At 41.3% G+C, this 19,966-nt stretch overlaps 1 protein-coding gene across 1 annotated transcript; it reads right to left on the bottom strand.

Annotated features, from left to right (window-relative positions):
- Positions 1 to 580: 580 nt before the first annotated feature.
- On the bottom strand, positions 581 to 11,427 carry LOC121931513 (placenta-specific gene 8 protein-like). Its single transcript, XM_042469358.1, has 5 exons — positions 11,200 to 11,427; positions 6,984 to 7,103; positions 2,950 to 3,074; positions 2,602 to 2,710; positions 581 to 867 (listed from the first exon to the last, which is right to left on the bottom strand). The coding sequence occupies exons 2-4, from the start codon at positions 7,090 to 7,092 to the stop codon at positions 2,606 to 2,608; spliced, it is 339 nt and encodes a 112-aa protein (XP_042325292.1). The 5' UTR covers positions 7,093 to 7,103; positions 11,200 to 11,427; the 3' UTR covers positions 581 to 867; positions 2,602 to 2,605.
- Positions 11,428 to 19,966: the final 8,539 nt, after the last annotated feature.

Genomic DNA, 19,966 nt, shown 5'->3' with positions numbered 1-19,966 from the left:
CTGAGCTGAGAGAGTGTGATTTGCCCAAGAACATCCAGTGGGGATTTATGCTTGAGCAGGGAATTGAACCCTGATCTCCAGAATTGTTGATCAACACTTAGACCACTACACCATGCTAGCTCTGGCGACCCTAAGGCAAGCCTATCACAGGTTTTTCTTGGGAAAATGTGTTAAGAAGAGGAGCTTTGTTTTTGCCTCCCTCTCAGGCTGAGAGTGTGTGATTTATCCAGGGTCACCCAGTTGGTTTTCATGGCCAAGCAGGGATTTGAACCCTGGTCTCCAGAGTCATAGTCCAACCGGTCTCTGTCTTGGGGGTAAAAAACCCACAACATGAGACAGCCTGCAATGCACTTCCATAATACACCATGTGTACCAATAGCTATAAGTTGACTGGCCAATGTGGGTTTCTTCTACTATCCTCCCCACGCCAATCTCTGCCCTAAAAGACAAAATGGTGGCAGCAACTATGCTTAGACGGTACATTTTTAAAAATTTCTTGACCCATTGCAATATCAGATGCATGCAACCGCAGTGCACAGAGAAGTCATTCCAAGAAATATTGCTTTTGCTTCATGCAAAATTAAATTTGAAGCACAGAACATCTCCATTTTTATTACAGGTAGCTAAGCAGTTCACCATTATTTCTTATTCTTATTAAACAATTTTTCTTTAACAAATTTACACAATTATATTTTTAGTAACAAAATTACACAATATAAAAATACATTTTGAAAGGTCCACAAGCATTTTCCCTTGCCTTTTCTTTTCCACTGAAACAAATGGCGTCTCTCAGAAAATTAGGTACAGAGGATGACGTTGAACTGGAAGTAAATAAGAGACTTTGGGATACAGTTGTGCTGAATAGCTCTGAAAGAGAAGGATAACCCAAACGTCAGAGAAGGCAAAACATTTAGAGTATTTTCTTGGACAATTGTTCAATCTGTTTTGGTGCAGAGGGACCTTCTGACATAAAAGTGAAATATGAATATAAATATGAATAATAGAAATTTATGTATTTATTAATTTATTTAAAACTTTATATCCTACACTATATCATAAGATCTCAGGCAGAGTCGAATAAAATCAGTTTTAAAAAATCAACAATATAAACAGTAAGAAATAATTTCAACAGTTTTTGTTGTATGCCTTTATAACTTCTGACCTATGGGGACTTCAGCATAGGCTTTTCTTGATAACAGTGGCATTACTTGCGTTGGCGTCACCCAGTGTACACTCATGGTGTCTCTCCACCATTGACCTCCTCTCATACCACACCAGACTGAATCCTTAGTAGTATTTTTTGTACTAATGATACTCACAATTCGTAATTCCTATATATCACTGGATGTAATAGCAATAGTTGTGACAAACAAGTAGCAAAATCATCACACGCACAGCCCAAATGTATTTCCATGTATATTGTTTGATGTGGTTGAAGTGATAATTTGCTAAGAACTGATGTTTTTAAAGAAAACTTCAAAAGTACTTAAAAAAAATTAAATTCTAATTTTAAAAAACCTGGGGCCTCTCTTTTCTCTTCTTACTCAGCCTGACTTCACTCACACCATCTCTTCAGTCTTAGGGATGCAGATGAATGCCACAGCCCATGTCTGCCAAAAACAGATGTTTAGGGAGCAGTGGTGTCACCCCCTTTTAGGGTTTCACCTGGTGTGCCCCCCCCCTGCTTGGTAAGCTTTTTATACAAAGAGGTTTGCCATTTTTATTGCTTTCTTCTAAGGCTGAGCAAGTACAATTTGCCCAAAGTCACCCGCGGTATTTTCTGGGCCAAGTGGGCATTCAAACCCTGTTCTCATGGACTCCTAGTGCAACACTCACACCACTACACCCACATTGCCTCTCTTAATTTAAATGGGCTAAAAGCATATTTAAAATATTGTCAAAAATTTAAGCTTTAAAACTTAACCTTAACTTTAAGCTTCCCCCCCTCTCCATTATTAGAGGGTAAGACGCTTGTAAGAGAAGGCAACTTGGAGACACCAATTTGTGTTAGTTCCCTGGCATGAAAGTAAACCCAGCTGCCCAGCTGCTTCTTCTTATAGGACCTTGTAGATGCTACTTAAACAGGGAGGCCAGATGTCCTTCTTTTCCAGGACATCTCCCACCTTTCAACCTTCTGCCCAGGTGGAATTCCATGATGTCCTCCATTTGGAACACGACTAAGAAGCATGAATTTATATTTATATAAGTGTTTTATGGTTTTATTTGGTCATGTCTCCATTTTCCTACAGTGTCCTCCATTTTGTGGTGCATTGTCCTCCTTTGCAGTGAGGATCTTTGGTTACCCTGCACTTAAAGTTGTGTGTTATATACACATTTGGGCTTCAATATCTTTAAGAGCAAATCCTTTCTCATCACCACTTCTTTTTCTTTGCCTGGTTTGTTTGTTTATTGTTTTTACGACAACTGGACAAATGCACCTCAGATCTTGAATAGCTTACACTAATATTTGTGCTAATATTTGTTATCCTACTGATAGTTCAAAGTCAGATTTTAATTTTTGTTGTTGTTGTTGCAAACCGTTTTGAATCCTGAATTAGGAAATGACTGAATTAGGAAATAAATAAATTAAATAATACCAACCTTCCTAGAAAATCCCCATGTCCTTCCTTTTGTTGATGTCTCTCTTCAACTGACAAAGCGAACAATGAGGGCAGCAAAAGACAGCAAAATAGTCCCCCAAGAGGGATCCCTGTTAAACAGAAAACAAATTTTGGAAGTCTTAAAAATTGGTCTAGGGAACAAATGTGAGCTCTTGAGGACACAGATACTAAAAATAGATATGAGCCCATTTGTGTTTGTTGTTACGTGCTTTTCAGTTATTTCCAACATTTGAGTTTCACAAGCCATACTTCAGTTAGGCATATAAAATGTCACTTTTGTGTATGGACTTGGGTAATAGAAGACAGTAAATTTAGAATATTTACTTACAGGGATTCCATATTTTGTCCGGTAGACAGACCGCATTGCCATGGTGGGACCACAGAGGCAGCATTCATCCATATCTGAAGCAACTTGGCAGCCCAAACACAGAAAGCAAAATGTTCCACAGAGGCCTAGAGACAGAGACAGAGGAGACCATGAAAAGGGCAATGCCAAGGAGAGAGTGGTGTTAAGATGAAATCTACTGTCTAGCTTGAGTATTCTGTTCCACAGTGGCCAAGCAGATACCTATGCAAAATCCACAAACAGGAGATGTTTGTTATAGCACCCTCCTGCTTGTGTTTCCCAACAAATGGTAGTCTAAGCCATATAGTCTGATGCTGGAAGCAGTGGCAGCTGATGGCTTCCACCTTGGTAGGATGATGAATCTGGTCCAGGTTTGCATATCGACTTTAAAGGAGTATACAAAGGGATCTTGCAGCATCTTTGAGACTAACTGAAAGAAAGAAGCTGGTAGCATGAGCTTTTGTAGACTTGAGTCTATTTCCTCAGACATTACAGTTGCTATCCAAGGTGCCCAACCCTTCAGCACCATGGATAGTGTCTTTAAAGTCTGAAATGAAACTCAGAGTAGAGTCATCTTCAAGGGGATGACCCCCAATTCATCTCAGAACAACAAACTTCATAGGATAAGGTTTATCCAAATGGATATAAGTTATAAGACTTAACAAGCACCCATTTTAATAACAAGTCTCAGTAGGGGATGGGAATAGAGTTGCCATATCTCAAAGCCTAGTCCCTTTTCTTCAGTCCTGAGGGTGAGGGAGAATTATCTCAGGTGAGAGCACTCCCTTAAAAAAATGTGTGCTTATATAGTTTTATCATTTGTTAGACATGGGTGTTGTTTTTGGGGTGTTGTTGTTTTTACTTTAAATGGTATACTTAATACAACTGTGGTTGATGTGCATATGGCATCATCAATGGCTGCTTCTTGTAACATCATCTTTGTAACATTACTGTGGCACACTTTCATATCCTCCTAATGTCCTGATTTGGCAAGGACAATCCTGGCTAATCCTCTGCTGTCCCACTTTTCAAACTGCTTTTAAAATGTTCCAGTTTCTCTCTCCTCCCACTTTCTCCCTTTGCTTTCCCTCAGTTTACTTCAATTGTTGCAAACTCAGTTCAAAGTGCAAAAGTAGTTTGCACTCCATGGCAGAGTGAGAAAAACATTTTTCTATCCACTGTATCTGTACCTACACAATGTTATACATCACTGTCCTGTCTTTCCTTATAGGCCTTTCATTACAGCTTAACAGCTTTGATAATCCCATTCTGTTTTCTATACTTCAATCCAGCACTGCTTAAACTATTGAAGTGGGGGACAGTCAATCTTTTCCCCAAATATGCTGGGACTGGTACTTAATCTATGACTAAGGTTGCCAGACTGAAACCTGGAGAGGGTTAACAGTTGCATAGAAGAGGGAATTTCAGCAGGTGTTGCTTGTTACTTCATTGTGTGAAAATGTGTCGTGTTATGTTGCTTTGTGCCTTCAAGTCATTTCTGACTTATGGTGACCTTCTTGTTCAGAGCGAATTTACCTTTGCCTTCCTCTGAGGCTGAGAGAGAGTGTAACCTCTCCAAGGTCACCCAATGGGTGACATGGACTGCCCTGGGCACAGGCAGAAGACTCGGACTCTTAAGTCATGGAGGAGGCTGAGGCAGGGACAGATCTCAGGTTACCTGGATCTGCATGCAGTCTCAGAGGAGGCTCAGGATGTTGCAGCTCAGGAAGCTGCAGTTCATGAAGCTACAGAGGGAGAAATGGACTCTGTAGACTCTAGGCTGCAGGTGCTAGGACTTGTGCAGCGAAGACAGGTCAAGGAGTCTTTGAGGCGTTCTTCCAGGCTAGAAGCCAAGAGGATAGCTAATAGGTTTCAGCTGAGAGATGCAGAGGCCTTTTAAAAGACGCCAGCTGCTGAGATTCTTTGTAGCCAGCATCCTGGTTGTTCCTTGCTATCTGGTTTATGACTGGTTATCTGACCTCTGGACTTGCCTTGCGACTATGCTTCTGCCTTTTGCTGTGACCTTTATATTGGACTCTGGTCTACTCCTTTGTATACTCCCCTGCTGTGCTGTCCTCAATAGAGGTAAACAAGACAATGGATCTCCATGGCAGAGCCTGCTGAAAAGCCCTCTTCTACACCAGTGTTACTTAAAATGGTGGGCTTTGGGCAGGGGTGGGTCCCAGAGCTTTTGGATGGTAGGCCCTGACACATTTCTAGGAAAGAAACAAACTGTAGTACCCAGTGGGCACAAATTTGGTGTCAGTCCCTGTAATTGCTAGTCCCCAACTTAAGACAGCCTGAGAAGCATTGTTCTACACCAACGTAAAAGAGCAGAAACCCTTTCCAGTTTTCATTTTGGCCACTCTATTTATGATCATTGTTTACAATTCTTTGTTTTGTTCCTGGGAAGTTCCCAGGCTTCTGATGGCTTGAGAACCAACATCAATCTATGGACCACCACTTTGACTAGCACTGCTCTAGCTCCTAATATTCTTTGACATGGCTGATTACTCTTCTGTCCACAAACCCAAGAAATCAAAGCATGATAAGACAGGATGGAATCCTTCCCATTCTTCCAAAAAACATTAAAATGGAAGTTGTGGTGGGAGCATGACTTTACTGTTGTCACTGAACTCACATTGAATGCTAGTAAGAGGGATTGTATGCTGTCATAATCACTTTTGGGTGGACCCTAAATTCACACATTCCTAACCATGGTATTAAGTGCAGATCAACCTTAGCCTGACACATTCTGGATGCATTGGACTACATTACCCAGAATCCCTTAACAATCCATGTGTTCTGGGAGTTCTGAGGCTCCAGTCCAAGCCATTGAAGGGTACCAGGTTGGAGAAGGCTGTTGTAGATTGTAGTGATAATCATAAAATCCAGAGTTTGGAAAAGTTACTTTTTTGGATTGGTAGTCTCAGCATCCCTAGCTAGCTTGGCTATGCTTGTAGTCTAAAAAAGTAACTTCCCACAAAGTTCTGTATCTGACCCGAAACCAGTCTACAGCTTTTTAATTATGCAGATACTGCCCTTCCCTCATTATGTACATATACAACCAAACATGGTTGAAAGAGCTGGGAATTGATAGGCTCATTGTTTGACGGGTATTGGTTCATAAAACATAAAAAAAATGACATCTGTATGCCGAGAGTACATATTGATCCTTGCACTCCCAACCCAATAAGTCCTTCCTTTAGTCAACATCTAAGCCATGCATTGAAAGCGGGAATTATTGCATTCATAAAAAGTTTCCGAGTTGGAAAGATGTTTGGTGCATCATGAATTCAAGTCTCAACAAGGATAGAGCAGGTAGCTCTGCAGTCAAATATTTACACAGCTAGTACAAGGAGGAAAAAGCAGAGACTTGGAAGGTAAAAAATAAAGGGAGAAGGCAAAGACAGCTTTATAATATAACATGAAGAAAGCAAAAACAATGACTATAGATGACTTACATAACTTTAAAGCAGATGATGAAGACATTGAAATAATACATGATTTTCCATACCTTGGCTCAGTCATTAATCAGAATGGAGACTGCAGTCAAGAAATCAGAAGAGGTCTAGGGCTGCATCTGCACTGCAGAAATAATCCAGTTTGACACCTCTTTAACATGATGGCTCCATGCTACACAATTCTGGGATTTGTAGTCTATTGTGGTACCAGAGTTCTCTGACAAAGCAGGCCAAATGTCTCACAAAACTATAATTCCCCAAATTCTATAGTATTGAGCTATGGTAGTTAAAGTGCTGTCAAACCTGATTATTTCTGCAACGTGGATGCAGCCTTGAAATTGGAAGGGAAGCTATGAAGGAACTAGACAAGAGCCTGAAAATGTAAAACTGTATCATTGAATACTAATGATAGGATGCTCCATGTCAGCATATTTCCAGTTTCTATGTATGGTTGTGAAAACTGGACAGTGAAGAAAGTAGACAGGAAGAGAATCAGTTGCCAAAAGTAAAAGTCAGTTTGAGGGCAATCAACAACAACAGCAAAGTACTCACACACTCCACAGTCACTAAAGCAGTCGAGTAAGTCGGTCTGCCACTGGGGGCTTTGATGCTGGACAACCACAACCTGTGGCTGACTCATGATCACTGGTTGAGTGTTCATTTTGGAGGCTGCTGTTTCAATGGAGAGAAATGAGAGGATTTTAAAGAACAATCCAACATAACAAAAGGAAGTGGCAACTGAAAGTTATAATAATATAATACAAGTGATGTACTTCAGATGAGTCAGTGTGGTTTAGTGGGCTGAGCTTTGGAGCATGACTCTGGAGAGCAAGGTTTGAATCTCGGCTTGAGCATGAAGACCCATAAGTCTGAAATGACTTGAAGGCAAACAACACACACATTGTATTTCAGGTCAGTTTAGGGCAGGAATGTGAAACACGGCTCTCCAGATATTCCTACAGATGTCAGATTTTAGTCTACAAGTATTTTGTAATTATTGTTCTATCTACTGAATTGCACCTGGTAGACCGGAGTAGACAAAGTTTGGCCTTTGGTTCACATGCAACCCTCAGGGATTGTTGAGGGGACTCAAAGCTTTCCCACTCCAATTTTTAAAGGGGAATGGAAATCATTTGCTGTTGCCAAACATCTCAAGGAATTGTAGTTTTATTGTAACCCCAGCTCTTATCCCCAGAAACCAGAAGTGGATGTTTGGCCACTTCCCAATTTGGATTTTTTTCTGAATGAGACAAGATAGTTAATGGTCATCTAGAAAGCAGAAAACTACCTTTGACTAAGGCTGCAACTGCACTGTAAAAATAATGCAGTTTGACCTCACTTTTAACTGCCATGGCTCAATGCTATGGAATTTTGAGAACTGTAGTTTTGTTGTGGCACCAAAGCTTTCTGACAGAGAAGGCTAAATGTCTCACAAAACTACAGTCCCCAGAATTCTATAGCACTGAGCCATGGCAGTTAAAGTGGTGTCAAACTAGATTATTTCTGCAGTGAGGATGCAGCCCTAAAGAAAACCTTCCCCTGAAGGTCTAAAAACTCCAGCAGGCTCATATTAGGAGATATGGTGTTTCAGATACTCAGTGGTGCAATGAGGAACATCAATGGTTATTTTTCAAATGTTGTAACAAGTAACAGGAATCAATGCTGAAAGCAACTTCCTAAACTCTGAATCAATCTCACTGCATTTGAGATTGACACAACCTCCATTTGCCAGCTGTGTCTGTGGTCTAGGAATTAACTCCTGATGCACAATATCAGAGCCCCTGTTTTCCCTTCTTATAGTTCTTTGAGCCAGGAGAAAATGGCTTTAATTTGTGCTTATTAGGGTTGCCAGACTGAAAACTAGTGAGGGCTCCTGTAACTTTAAGAGTTGTGCAGAAGAAGGTATTTCAGCACGCTTGCTTATAATGCAACAGGATAACAAGTAACACTTGCAAAAATACTCTTATACACATCCATTAAAAGTGAAGAAGTCTGCTCCAGTTTCACTTATGTAGCAGCTATATACCTGTAGAAAACATGTCTCCATATGGTCTCTGAACTCATATCCTCCAACTGTCCTAATTTGGCAGAGATAGTCCCAATTGTTGTAGCAGTTGTGTGCTTTCAAGACATTTCTGACTTACGGTGGCCCAAAGGTGAACCTATCACAGGGATTTTGGGGGCTGAGAGCATGTGATGTGCCCAAGGTCACCCAGTGAGTTTCCATGCTTGATCAGGAATGCAAACCCTAGCCTCCAGAATCCCAGTCCAATGCTCAAACCGCTGTTGTTATTGTTGTATGTGTTCAAGTCATTTCCGAACATAGGTTGGTTGGAATGATGGTTATCATGAGGCTTTCTTGGCAACCTTCTTCAGAGGGGGTTTGCCATGGGCATCCTCTGAGTCTGAGAGTGTGTGACTTGCCCAATGTCACCCAGTGGGTTTTCATGCTCACGGAAGGATTCGAACCCTGATCTCTATAGTCAGAACCCTCAAACCACTACACCACACTGGCTCTCTTTCCCACTTTTTCAACTGCTTTCGAAATATCCCAGTTTCTCTCTCCTCCTTTTACTTTTCCCATTCAACCTCCATTTACTTCAATTGCTACCAACTGAGTTCAAAGTGCAAAAGTAATTTGCACTCATTAATTCAGTAGAAGTTGACATAGGGCAGAACTGTGTCCTTCCTTGTAGACTCAGGCAAACACAAACTGCTGCGGTCTTTCCTGGCTTGTGGGTTCTCCCTCATTTTTACCATCTTGACCACACTCTCACGTTGCTCGGCCACATGTGTCCCAGTTTTCATCTGTGCAATGTTAGAGAGTGTGTGAACCATAAGTATCAGTTATCTTACGATGAGCATCATGATGATGAGCACATGTGAGATGCTTATGATGACCATCATAAGTGGCCTGTGGGTCTAGTAAGGCTGGAACTTAATAAGGTTGGAAACTTTTGTGATAAAAAAAATTGGGATCCAGAAATCTGCTTTGATCTACATCTCACTCAAACATCTGCCAGTAGATCCAGAGCTAACTCTTTCCACCAATGCCTTAAAGCATGGAGCTACCCTTATATACAAACCCTGATTCCTCTTTCTACATTTGTCCATCTAAAAAATGATGGTCCCTATGCAACAAAGCTAAGAAAGCACAGCCCCTTCCCATAGCTCACAGTCAGAGGAGACATGAAAGAAAAAGGAACCACTAAAAGCTAATGCAAATAGCAGAATTGTGAGGGAAGTGACTCAATATCATCAATAATATAATCCATGATCATCAATAATAATGTATTATCATTGTTTCTGTAAAGCAAGAAAGAACAGGCCTAATTGTAAAATTTTGCAAAATTATATTTTGACCCCTGGGAATTCAGGGGGGCTTTGAACATGGTAGAAATGCTTTCCACTGCCCTAGAGTTAATTTTTGGACATTTCAGAGGAAATCATTTTAATTTTTTTTTGCATTTGTTTAACCTTCAGGGTCCCGGAAGCCATGTGTGGCCCATGGGCCACACCTTTCTAACCCCTGCTCTCTAGATAAGAATATAGTTTCCATAAATCTGAGGCAGCGCAACCAGTGGTGAGGGATGATGAAAGTTACAGTTTAACAATACTGGAAGGATTGTACTTTGTCCACATCTTATCTTTCTCTCTGTCTGCCTATAAATTCTATAATGCTGATGCATCTGGTACATTATGTTTTTTAAAAATGTGTCTTTGTTTCAAATAAATATATCACAAATAATAACTGTCTCTACAGCAATTAGTGCAATTAACATTTTGATCCATGCCAAACAATGGACAGGAACCTCAGTGTGACTTGATTATAATAGATTAGATAACTGCTTCATCTTTACTCAGAATGTAGATTTCTCTCCGCTGTTTCCCTCTCCCTTAGCATTGTGTGTGTGTGCCTTCAAGTCACCTGTCAATTCATGGAGACCACATGAATTTTGTAGGGTTTTCTTAGGTAAGGAATACTCAGAGGTGGTTTTTCCAGTTTCTTCCTCTGGCGCCTTAGTGCCATAAAACTGCATTTGATCTCATATCCTATTTCTTCTGTGCATAGTACTGTCTATATTCCTTTTTATAATGTAGGGTCTCCTCCCAACACCTTTCAAATTTTGCAAATGTCGAACTTATTCAGGTAGAATATACAGTAACAGAAACATCAGGCTATTGATAATTTGTAAAACATATGAGTTGCCAATTTGGAATAGCAGTTTACTTGTTTGTGTCATTTTTGCCTTGCCCAATAGCCAAAGTTCTTAAGGTGGTAAAGTAGAGGTAAAACCATACAAAACACCCTAGAAGTCTGTTGATGAGTTGACATGGAGGTAAATCCAGCTGACTCAGTGACTCTATCCTCCTTGGCACCAATAATAGGATTAAGACCATAAATTCATAAAACGCATCATAAAACTTTAAAAGAACATAAAGAAAGAAGACTACAAAATAAAATCAAAGTAAACAAAACTGACAGGTACTCTAAGAACTAAAAAGCACAGACACAATTTTGAAAAAACTGAAAAACTGCAATCTTCTGACTGTAAAATCATCAGGGTCCATAAACTTTCTTTCCGTGAAACAAAACTGATCACAGGTCCTGCTTTTAACTTGCAGGTTTCTGAAATTAAGATTTATTATTATAATCTCCTTTCCTTGGAGATCTCTGAGACAGTTCTTAAATACTTTTAAATATGTACAGAAGACCAACTTGTAATATTAAGTTGGAGACATCCATTGTATCCATACATATACTTACCAACTGCTTGGAAGGAGGCAGAGAACTCTTTTAACTGGTATCCAAAGTAACTATAGAGATCTCCTATTGAACCTGCAAACCTTTGTAGCTTTCCAGGATCGGTGATTGGTTGTTGCGTACAAGGAAGAAGTTGAGGTCAAAGTCATTCAGCCGATAACTGCTCTCTCTTAACTGAAGCAGCTTGTAACCACACAATAAAAGGACTATCGTACAACTCTTGTGCAATGAAGACAGTCAGCTGTTATTCATGCAGAAAGAAAAAGTCTCTTTACTATATTACCAGAAAATTAATGAGTTTTGTATGAACCAGGAAATAGATGACTATTGCATAGAGACTTAACTCTTTTCCTGGAGAAGTTTCAATTGGAAAAGAATGGTGCACCTTTACTTGTAAGTAAATCCCACCGCTCTTGGTGGGGTTTGCATCTAAAAGGAAACAGTATTTGGACTGCAATGTTTAATGCTTAGTCCAAGCACAATATTAAAATAAACCTTGCCTGGGCCTCTCCCCACCCCCTTGTTGTTTGTGGAAAAGCTTCTGTGCCTTATAGGCAGAAATTCAGCAGGTGAAGATTTCCCTGGCCGGGAGTGAAAAATTTCCACTGTCTTGCAGCGACATGCCCTCTAATTATGGGAAGCACTGGAATTTTACCAGGGTGAAAAATTGTGCCCTAGTTTTAACACTATGACACATTTTGATTTATTCTGTAGGGAAGTAAAAGGGGAAAACACTATGAGGGCAATCTCAAGTTCATTCTATTGAATTTGGCAAAAAAGACATTTGTAAATTTTGGAAAGTTCTTATTTAAAAAAAAAATCATAGACCGCAACACATTTTTAACCATCCACATTCAAAAGCTATGCCTGTGGTTTTAAACCTTTGTTTAGGATCCTCTATATATATATATATATACAGTATGCATAAACACATATACAAAAAAACTTGCACAAAATTTTCTTCACGTGGATGAGTTGGGAATGTAAAAATATCATGAATACTGGAAAAGAGTAAATTTGGAATTTTTTAAAAATTGAAATTTATTGTGATGGAAAGGAAGCAAACAAATAGGGAGGATGTCAAGGGGGAGGGGGTGAATCACAGGTTGCATCTAAAGCACCGCTTCCCTCCCTATATCTCCCTCTCTGGACCTCTCCCAAGGGTCACAGTCTTGGCATGGAAAAGGGGAAACAAACCTTGGTGTGAACACACACACACACACACAATCACACTTCCTCTTACCAAAAGCATCTCCAAGACTCATGGCTTGCAAAAGGGAGGACAGACCCCATTCTCTCTCTGCTCTTCATCCCCAGGACTCTCATTTGATTTGTATTGTAATTTTGAACTTCGAACAATTGCCCCATCTCCTTTGCCAGTGTTGATAAAAGTAGACATGGGAAAAATGATCTGAAGTGGTAAAGGAGCAGATTGGTAAGGGGTCAAAGACTTCCATTCCCATATAGTGGCATAACTAGTATATTTGACACCTGGTGCAGATCATTTTTTGATACCTTCCTCCTTTCTTCAACAGCCCTTTTTGGGTCTGACGGAGCTGCTGACTGGATAGGAAAGGGCAGCAGACCCACCAGACCCAGAAGACGGTCCCTTCCCACCAGCGCACCAAGACACTCTTTTCTGAGATGTCGCCTGGTATGGTCTATACCCTTGGCACTCTCTAGCTCCTTCTCTCAACTGCCAGTTCTTCTCCCATACAATTTATCTTGAAAAGTGTCCAAGTACATTCCATGATGCTTTCCCAGCTATCCCAAGATATCTTCTTTAAAATACCTGTCTCTTCTTCCTTTGCTCACCAGTCTGGGTGGAGAAGAGTAGAAAGTCTCTTTTCCAGATTTGAAGTATTTCAAAAAATAAGGCAAGAGGCTTGAGAAAAGAAGGTTGTGGTTGTTGTTGTGTGCCTTCAGGTTATTTCCAACTAATGGGGACCCTATCACGGGGTTTTCTGAGAGTGTGTGATTTGCCCAAGGTCACCCAGTGGGTTTTTATGGCTGAGTGGCGATTTGAACCCTGGTCTCCCAGGGTCCCAGCATTCAAACCACTACACCATACTGACTCCTATAATTGCTCTAGTAAATGTCTTACATGGCTTCTGTAGGAATATTGCTGTCTCTGTGCTTTCCGATCCTGGAGTTCTCCCCCTTGGACCAATGTATTCTTGTGCCACAGAAAGAAATGGGAATAATTCTGACTTCTGTTGTGTAACAGCTGTCATACAACACCAAAGACAGAGAAGAATCATGGTTGTGTAGTAGTGGAGCCACTACAATGGAAGCACACACCCCTTTGCCAGTACAAATCTACCAGTGGTGGGCCCTTCCATGTCCTAATCCATCTCAGATGACCCTACAGAAAAATTAATATTGCTCTGGTGGTGCAGGTAGCGGTGGTAGTGATTATGATGGTGTGCATCTGTATCCCACCCATGATCATGTACTTGGTGATTAAGCCATATTATCCCCCTAGCAATTCACCTTTTGAGGTAAGAGTAGGCTGAAGAAGAGTGGATGTTCAAGATCTCCCACAGCTGCACATGGTTTCAGACTGCTGTCTTTCCAATCCATTGGGTCTAGTACTTTAACCACATTAGTTCTCAGTTCACTGCAGCTTATAAGGTGACCAAAAAAGGTTAGGAAGACAGATATCTGCCCAGAAAGGGTGAGAGATAAGGCAGGAGTCAGCAACTGTGGAAGTTTGGGGGCCATATTAGCTCCCCAGGAGACCTTTGAGATCGGTAACCCTTCCATTACTATTGCTGTTGTAAATTTGTTTTTAAATGCTCCCAAGTGACCTCTGGGGGACACAAGGAACATTTTGACCATGTTTTAGGCCTTCCCAGGTCATTTTACGCATAGGAGAGGTCCTTTTTAAAACAATATGAAATGAGTGGAAGTCGCTTCCTGTTTGAGAAAAGACCTCTCCTGTGGCTAAGTTCACCACAGTGAACACATGGAAATGAAAAATGTGGTGGTGAAGCATCCCATGTCCCATTGAGGACATTGTAGAAGCAAAACAGTTACTTTGGAAAAATTTGCAAAGTTTTTGCAAAATTTGTTTTTGACCTCTGGGGGCTTGAGAGACTTCCGCACATGGTGGAAATGCCCCTCCCCATGTCCCCTAGAAGACATTAGAGGGAATTGTGAAGCAAGCAATTAGCAAAATAATGTGAGGGGCCCTGGGGGCCATGAAGAGAGCCCCTAGGGCTCATTTGGTCCCTGGACTGCACTTTGCCCACCCCTGGCCTAGAACATATGCCATAATAGGAGGCAACCATTCCAAGGTCACTAAGACAGTAAGAACAAGTGTCTTTTGCTTTCATCCTACAATCTGGCTGTACTATGAGCATGTTGGACTTTGCCTCAAGAGTTTTGCAATTTAACCGTTGTCTTCACCTTGATTTGCTTCATATTGTACCATTTCTCAATTTAACTGTTGACTTGTCACAAACTATAAGACATGTAGGGCTTCCTGGCATTAGTTGCATGTAAAGAGCTGTGAACATACCTTTTGCAGAGCAATGATTAACCTGCTTTCTGGGATCTTCCCAAATGAAGACAGCTAATTTTCTCAGCAGCACAAGATGCTTTTCTTCATTGGCTTCTCTTGCCATTTCTTTTTAGAATGTTATTTTCATTACAAGTAGTGGTCTCTAGTTCCAGCTAGATATAATTACTGTAAAAACACTAATACTCTTCTTCAATGCAGTGTTCCACAGTTACTACAGTATGTTTCAAGCACCACATAATGGCTGGAGATGATGGGAGTTACAGTTCCCGCTCAGAGGGCAGTGGAATAAGTTAGCCCAAACTATCTTTTAGCATGCCTTAAATAAATCAACTTGAAGGCACATCACAACAATAAAATAAGTCAGTGTGGCATAGTGGTTTGAGCGTTGGACTACGACTCTGGAGACCAGGATTTGATTCTCCCTCAGCCATGAAACCCACTGGGTTATCTTGGGTAAGTTACATGCTCTCAGGCAAAAGCAATGGCAAACCTCAGCTGAACAAATTTTGCCAAGAAAACTCTAGGATAGGTTCACATTAAGGTTGCCATAAGTCAGAAATAACTTGAAGGTACACAGCAACAATGAAACATGGGAGTGGTTTGGTGAAAGACAAATTGAAGACTCTGTATGGTTCTGACTCATAGACAGGGAAGTGGACTAATGTAACTGTTAGCATTACTGCCATTAGTTTCTCCTGGAAGTCAAGTAGAAACTGTGTTCAGTGTTGCTTATGAATTCTCGTATGCTGTTTAACAAATAGCCACCAACTGCAATGAACTACTAGCAGAACACAGTGCTACAAAAAGAAGCCATTGCACCACTAGGAGAGAAATTTTGCCGGTTTTGAAACCAACTTCAACCCTTCTGAGAGGAAACTGTGGTAATAACAGGCCATTCCTTTGTGAAGGGACCCCAAGAGTTGCACGCAGAAGTTACAAGAATGTGACTTCACCTTCACAAACCAGTCAGAATTAAAAACATGTTAAGGGAGGTGTATTGCCCAAACTGTAACTGCTGCCTATGGCAAGATGGAAAAGATTTCCAGGCTGGTTGGACACTTTCTGCTCCCTGAGGTGGATCATTGGCTGAATCTTTCTCCCCATTGGTAATACGGCAGCATCCTGTGTAACTCCTGAAGATGGCAGACAAGCTTAGGAATGCTGGGCAGTCTGCCTGACACACAGTTCACTCCTCAATACCTTGTATAGCTTCCAAATGAGAGCCAGCTTGGTGTAGTGGTTTGAGTGTCAGATTACAACTCTGGAGATTAGGGTTTGATTCTCCACTTCAGCATTAAAACCCACTGGGTGACCCTGGAGAAATCATTCACTCTCAGCCTCAGAAGATGGCAATGGCAACCCCCCTCTGAAGAAACGTGCCAAGAAAACCCTGGGATAGGTTCACCTCAGGGTCACCATAAGTCAAAAATAACTTGAGGGCTCACAACAAAGCTTCCCAATGCTTGTGGCCTGTGGTCAGTAGAGATTCTCACACAGGAGGAAAGTGTCCTTTTCCTCTGCTTAAATTGTTTTAATTGCATGATCAGGGGAAGATTATCACACCCTTGTGCATGTATCCCGTCCTTCTCTCATCCAAAAACAGTAATGGAGTTCCCATTAATACCCAATAACGAGTCCGTTACTGTTTACAGACGGGAGAAGAATAAGATAAGCATGTGCAGGTGTGATAATCTTCTCCCCAGTCGCTTGATTAACTTGATTTAGGCATGGGAGGAGGACGCTTTCCTCTCCTGTATGATAGTCTCAATTGTCTCAGTCTGCTTAATGATGAAGCTAGCTCTGAAGGAGCTCATTGCTTAGGACAGATCTTCTTAAGTTATCTAATGTAGGGGCTGAACAGGATCTCCCAAGTACAGTGGTACCCTGGGTTACGAATTTAATTCGTTCCGCGGCGCCGTTCGTAACCCGAAAGATTTCGCAACCCGAAAAAAGGCTTTCCGCTAGCGCTGGAAAGCCGCGGCTTTTAAATTTCGTGCCAAAAAGCGCCGAAACACACCAAAAAAAATTTCGTAACCCGAAAAATCTTTCGTTAGCCGGAACAGTTTTTTCCAAGCTAACTTTTTCGTACCCCGGAAATTTCGTAACGCGATCAATTCGTATCCCGGGGTACCACTGTATTGGGATCAGCACCATATATATATATATATATATATATATATATATATATATATGGGATGAACACCAGATTTGTGCCCATTGACTGCAACTGTTACTTCCTGGAAACTCTCCTCAGACCAGCAGCTGATGGGTTATGGATGCATCAGTCTTAGGGGAAGTCACGTGACTGCAAATAAGCAGCTGACATTGGAGAAGTTGCATCTCTACTAATCAAGAATCAGAGAATGGAAGTTATTGCATGCTTCTTTTTGCCCAGTCCAGGCATGGACTGGGCACAGGCTTAAATGGGTGAAAACAGGTCTTATCACACACCTCCGTGCCCAGCTTGGCCACGTATATCCAGTCCAGACTCCTGGCATACTTTTTGAAGAACAGGAAAGTATCGTTCATTGAAATGTGTGTCAGGAGTCCGGATTGGGTACACAATGTGGCTGAGTTGGGCACGGAGGCATGCAGTAAGATTCCTTTTCACCTGTTTAAACCCATGTCCAGCCCGTGCCTGGATCGGGCAAAAAGAGGCATGCGATAATCTCCATACTCTAACTCTTGATTAATAGAGATGCAATTTCTTTCAAGGTAGAAAATGCAAGAACATCAAACATACAGAAGAAATAACAAAAATAGAAGCAGAATATATAATATGGAAATAATTAAACATAATGAAATTGCAATAGGATTAGAGGAGATGTATGATAATAACCAAGGAAGACTTGGGAGCGTTACAGACCGCCACTTTGCGGTGGTCTGCCGGCGCTGCTCTTTGCTGCGCGAGGGAGCCGCTGCGTGCAAACCAAAATGGAGCTCCTTCTTGCAGCACAGCTATGATGACGCGAAGCGCCGCTGGCGTACTCGCGGCGTCATAACTGCCGCGGCAAGTGCGGAAGCACAGCGTCCGCTACATAAAAATGGCGGCGGCCATCTGGAATGGCCGCCGTCAATTTTTACGCTCAGAGTGCGTATTAGGGTTAGGGAGGTGCGGAAGCACTGCACCTCCCTAACCCTAGTATGTGCTCCGTGCGTACTTTAATGGCGGTGTGTAACCCGCCATAGAAAGGCTAGTTAAATAGAAGAGTCTGATCTGTTCAAGAACCCATTTCTTTGTTTTCTTGGATGTCCATGGGATCCTAAGTACTCTTCTCCAGCACCACATGTCAAATGAATTGATTTTCTTTCTTTCTGTCTTCTTCCTTCACTATCCGTACATGGTATTTGGGAACACAATGATCTGGATGATTCTGACTTTAGTGCTCAGTTGTATGTCTTTGCTCTTCAGTATCTTTTCCAGTTCTTTCATAGCTGCCCTTCCCACTCCTAGTCTTCTTCTTATTGCTTGACTGCAGTCTCCGTTCTGGTCAATGTTTGAACCTAGATATGGGAATTCTTTAACTATTTCAATTCTATTTCTATTAACTAATTCTATTAACGATTTCAATGTACACTACCCTAGGATATACTATGGCAGAACAATAGGGCAGAAATTACTGACTGCTACTAATACCACATCATCCTGTGCAAAAGTTCACGATGAGCCTGGAGTCTCACTGAGCATGCGCAAGGGTGCCAATTCGCAATTAAGAACCTACCAAAGTGATGGCTTACTTTACACAGAATCTGGGTCGCGTTTGGGGAGGCCATTACTGTGACTTTAACGTGTGATAAGTAATCACGTAATTGCATGAATTTTCAAATTGACCTTGCTAGAAATGAGAGCCTCCCGTCCCGTTTGATAAACTCTCAGTTCTTTCACAGCTGCCCTTCCCATTCCCAGAAGTTTTTGGCAGCTTTTATACACCCACCAAATAAAAACTAGCCTCTGCACCAGCATAAGACCTACTTCTTTTCAGGGTGCATGAGGACAGACAGAATGTGACCAGGCCCAGACTTGCACCCCATCAATGTCCAAAGAGGAAAGTCATGCCTGGAAGCCCCATGGCTGCTCTCGCACACTGGGAGCACTGATCCTGTATAGTATAGGGAGGTAAAAGATACCTCCTTATCCACTGGCATGACGGGGGGTTATTCTAGTGTAAATTACCTTCAGGATTATAATCTCAGACATCAGATTTTCAGAATTATAAAAGAATAACAAATTTGGCTGCAGGACTCTGGGAGTTGTAGTCCAAGAAAGAGTTACAAAAAAGTAACTTTCCCAAGGTCTAGTTCTTGCTACTTCCTATGCACCAGGAGGAAACAAGCTCAGTGGTTATGTAAAGTCGAGGAAATGAAAGACAGAAAAAGCATGCCTTTCAGCAGTGCACTTTTTTTTTGTCCCCAGCATGACCACTGCTAAACAAATAGCTGATTTGTGTGTGGGGGGGAAGAAAGCTGAGGAAGCAGAGCAGCCAGATTATTAGAGTAAGAAGAACAAAACTAGCATTTGTCTGCTTAGCTTTGGTTTTGCAGGGGTGGGCTCACATGGGTGCTGCTGACAAACTGCACAGCGTATGCATGTGGTCTCATATGGTACCACTGTTTTAACCCACATACTACTACTGGTACTGGACTTGTGACACTTCATGTGACTGGGTTGTTTTGGAGATGTTAGACATTAGCTGCAATTCTGCATGGCTCAGCATAGTGTAGCATGCAGCATGCAACATGCAGACCTATGCCATATTAAGACAATTACTAATCATTTTACATCTGGTTATGGGGACATAGCCAGATGCTTCTGCAGTTCTGTGATCCCTTCTGTCCTCCAGATGTGGAATCATGATTTTCGGAGGTGCATCAATGGCTCTAGGTCCAGAAGAGCTTTGGTGGCTACGGAGTGAGAAAAAGAATATCAGCTTCTGCAGGGCCTCAAAACAGTAATTTAACTTACACCTGTGTGTGCCACTAACAGAATGGTAGTGATTTTGATAAATAGCAGTCCAGCGTTTAAAACATCATTTTATTAGAACAACAATTAAGAACAGAGATAAGGATGATAATTACAAAAAGAAGATTTCAGAGTCTTCTCAGAAGCCTAATAGAGAACAAGTCATATGGAAAACTTCTTCCCATCATAGTAAATTATTATTATTATTATTATTATTATTATTATTAAGCTTTATTTATATAGAACTGAACATTTACATTAAATTTACATTACATTAAATTTAA

Source organism: Sceloporus undulatus, chromosome 5, assembly GCF_019175285.1.
Source record: "Sceloporus undulatus isolate JIND9_A2432 ecotype Alabama chromosome 5, SceUnd_v1.1, whole genome shotgun sequence".
Lineage (NCBI taxonomy): Eukaryota > Metazoa > Chordata > Lepidosauria > Squamata > Phrynosomatidae > Sceloporus > Sceloporus undulatus.
The sequence above is the reverse complement of the archived record's forward strand: the minus strand, read 5'-3'. Positions and strand labels throughout refer to the sequence as shown.

Bases quoted from the DNA above. Each gene is read 5' to 3' on its own strand.
- LOC121931513 (XM_042469358.1), bottom strand. From the start codon at position 7,092: ATGAACACTCAACCAGTGATCATGAGTCAGCCACAGGTTGTGGTTGTC. The intron at 3,075-6,983 runs GTGAGTACTTTG...CTCTGTCTCTAG, and splicing joins CTTTAGTGACTGTGGAGTGT to GCCTCTGTGGAACATTTTGC. The intron at 2,711-2,949 runs GTAAGTAAATAT...TCTGTTTAACAG, and splicing joins GGACAAAATATGGAATCCCT to GGATCCCTCTTGGGGGACTA.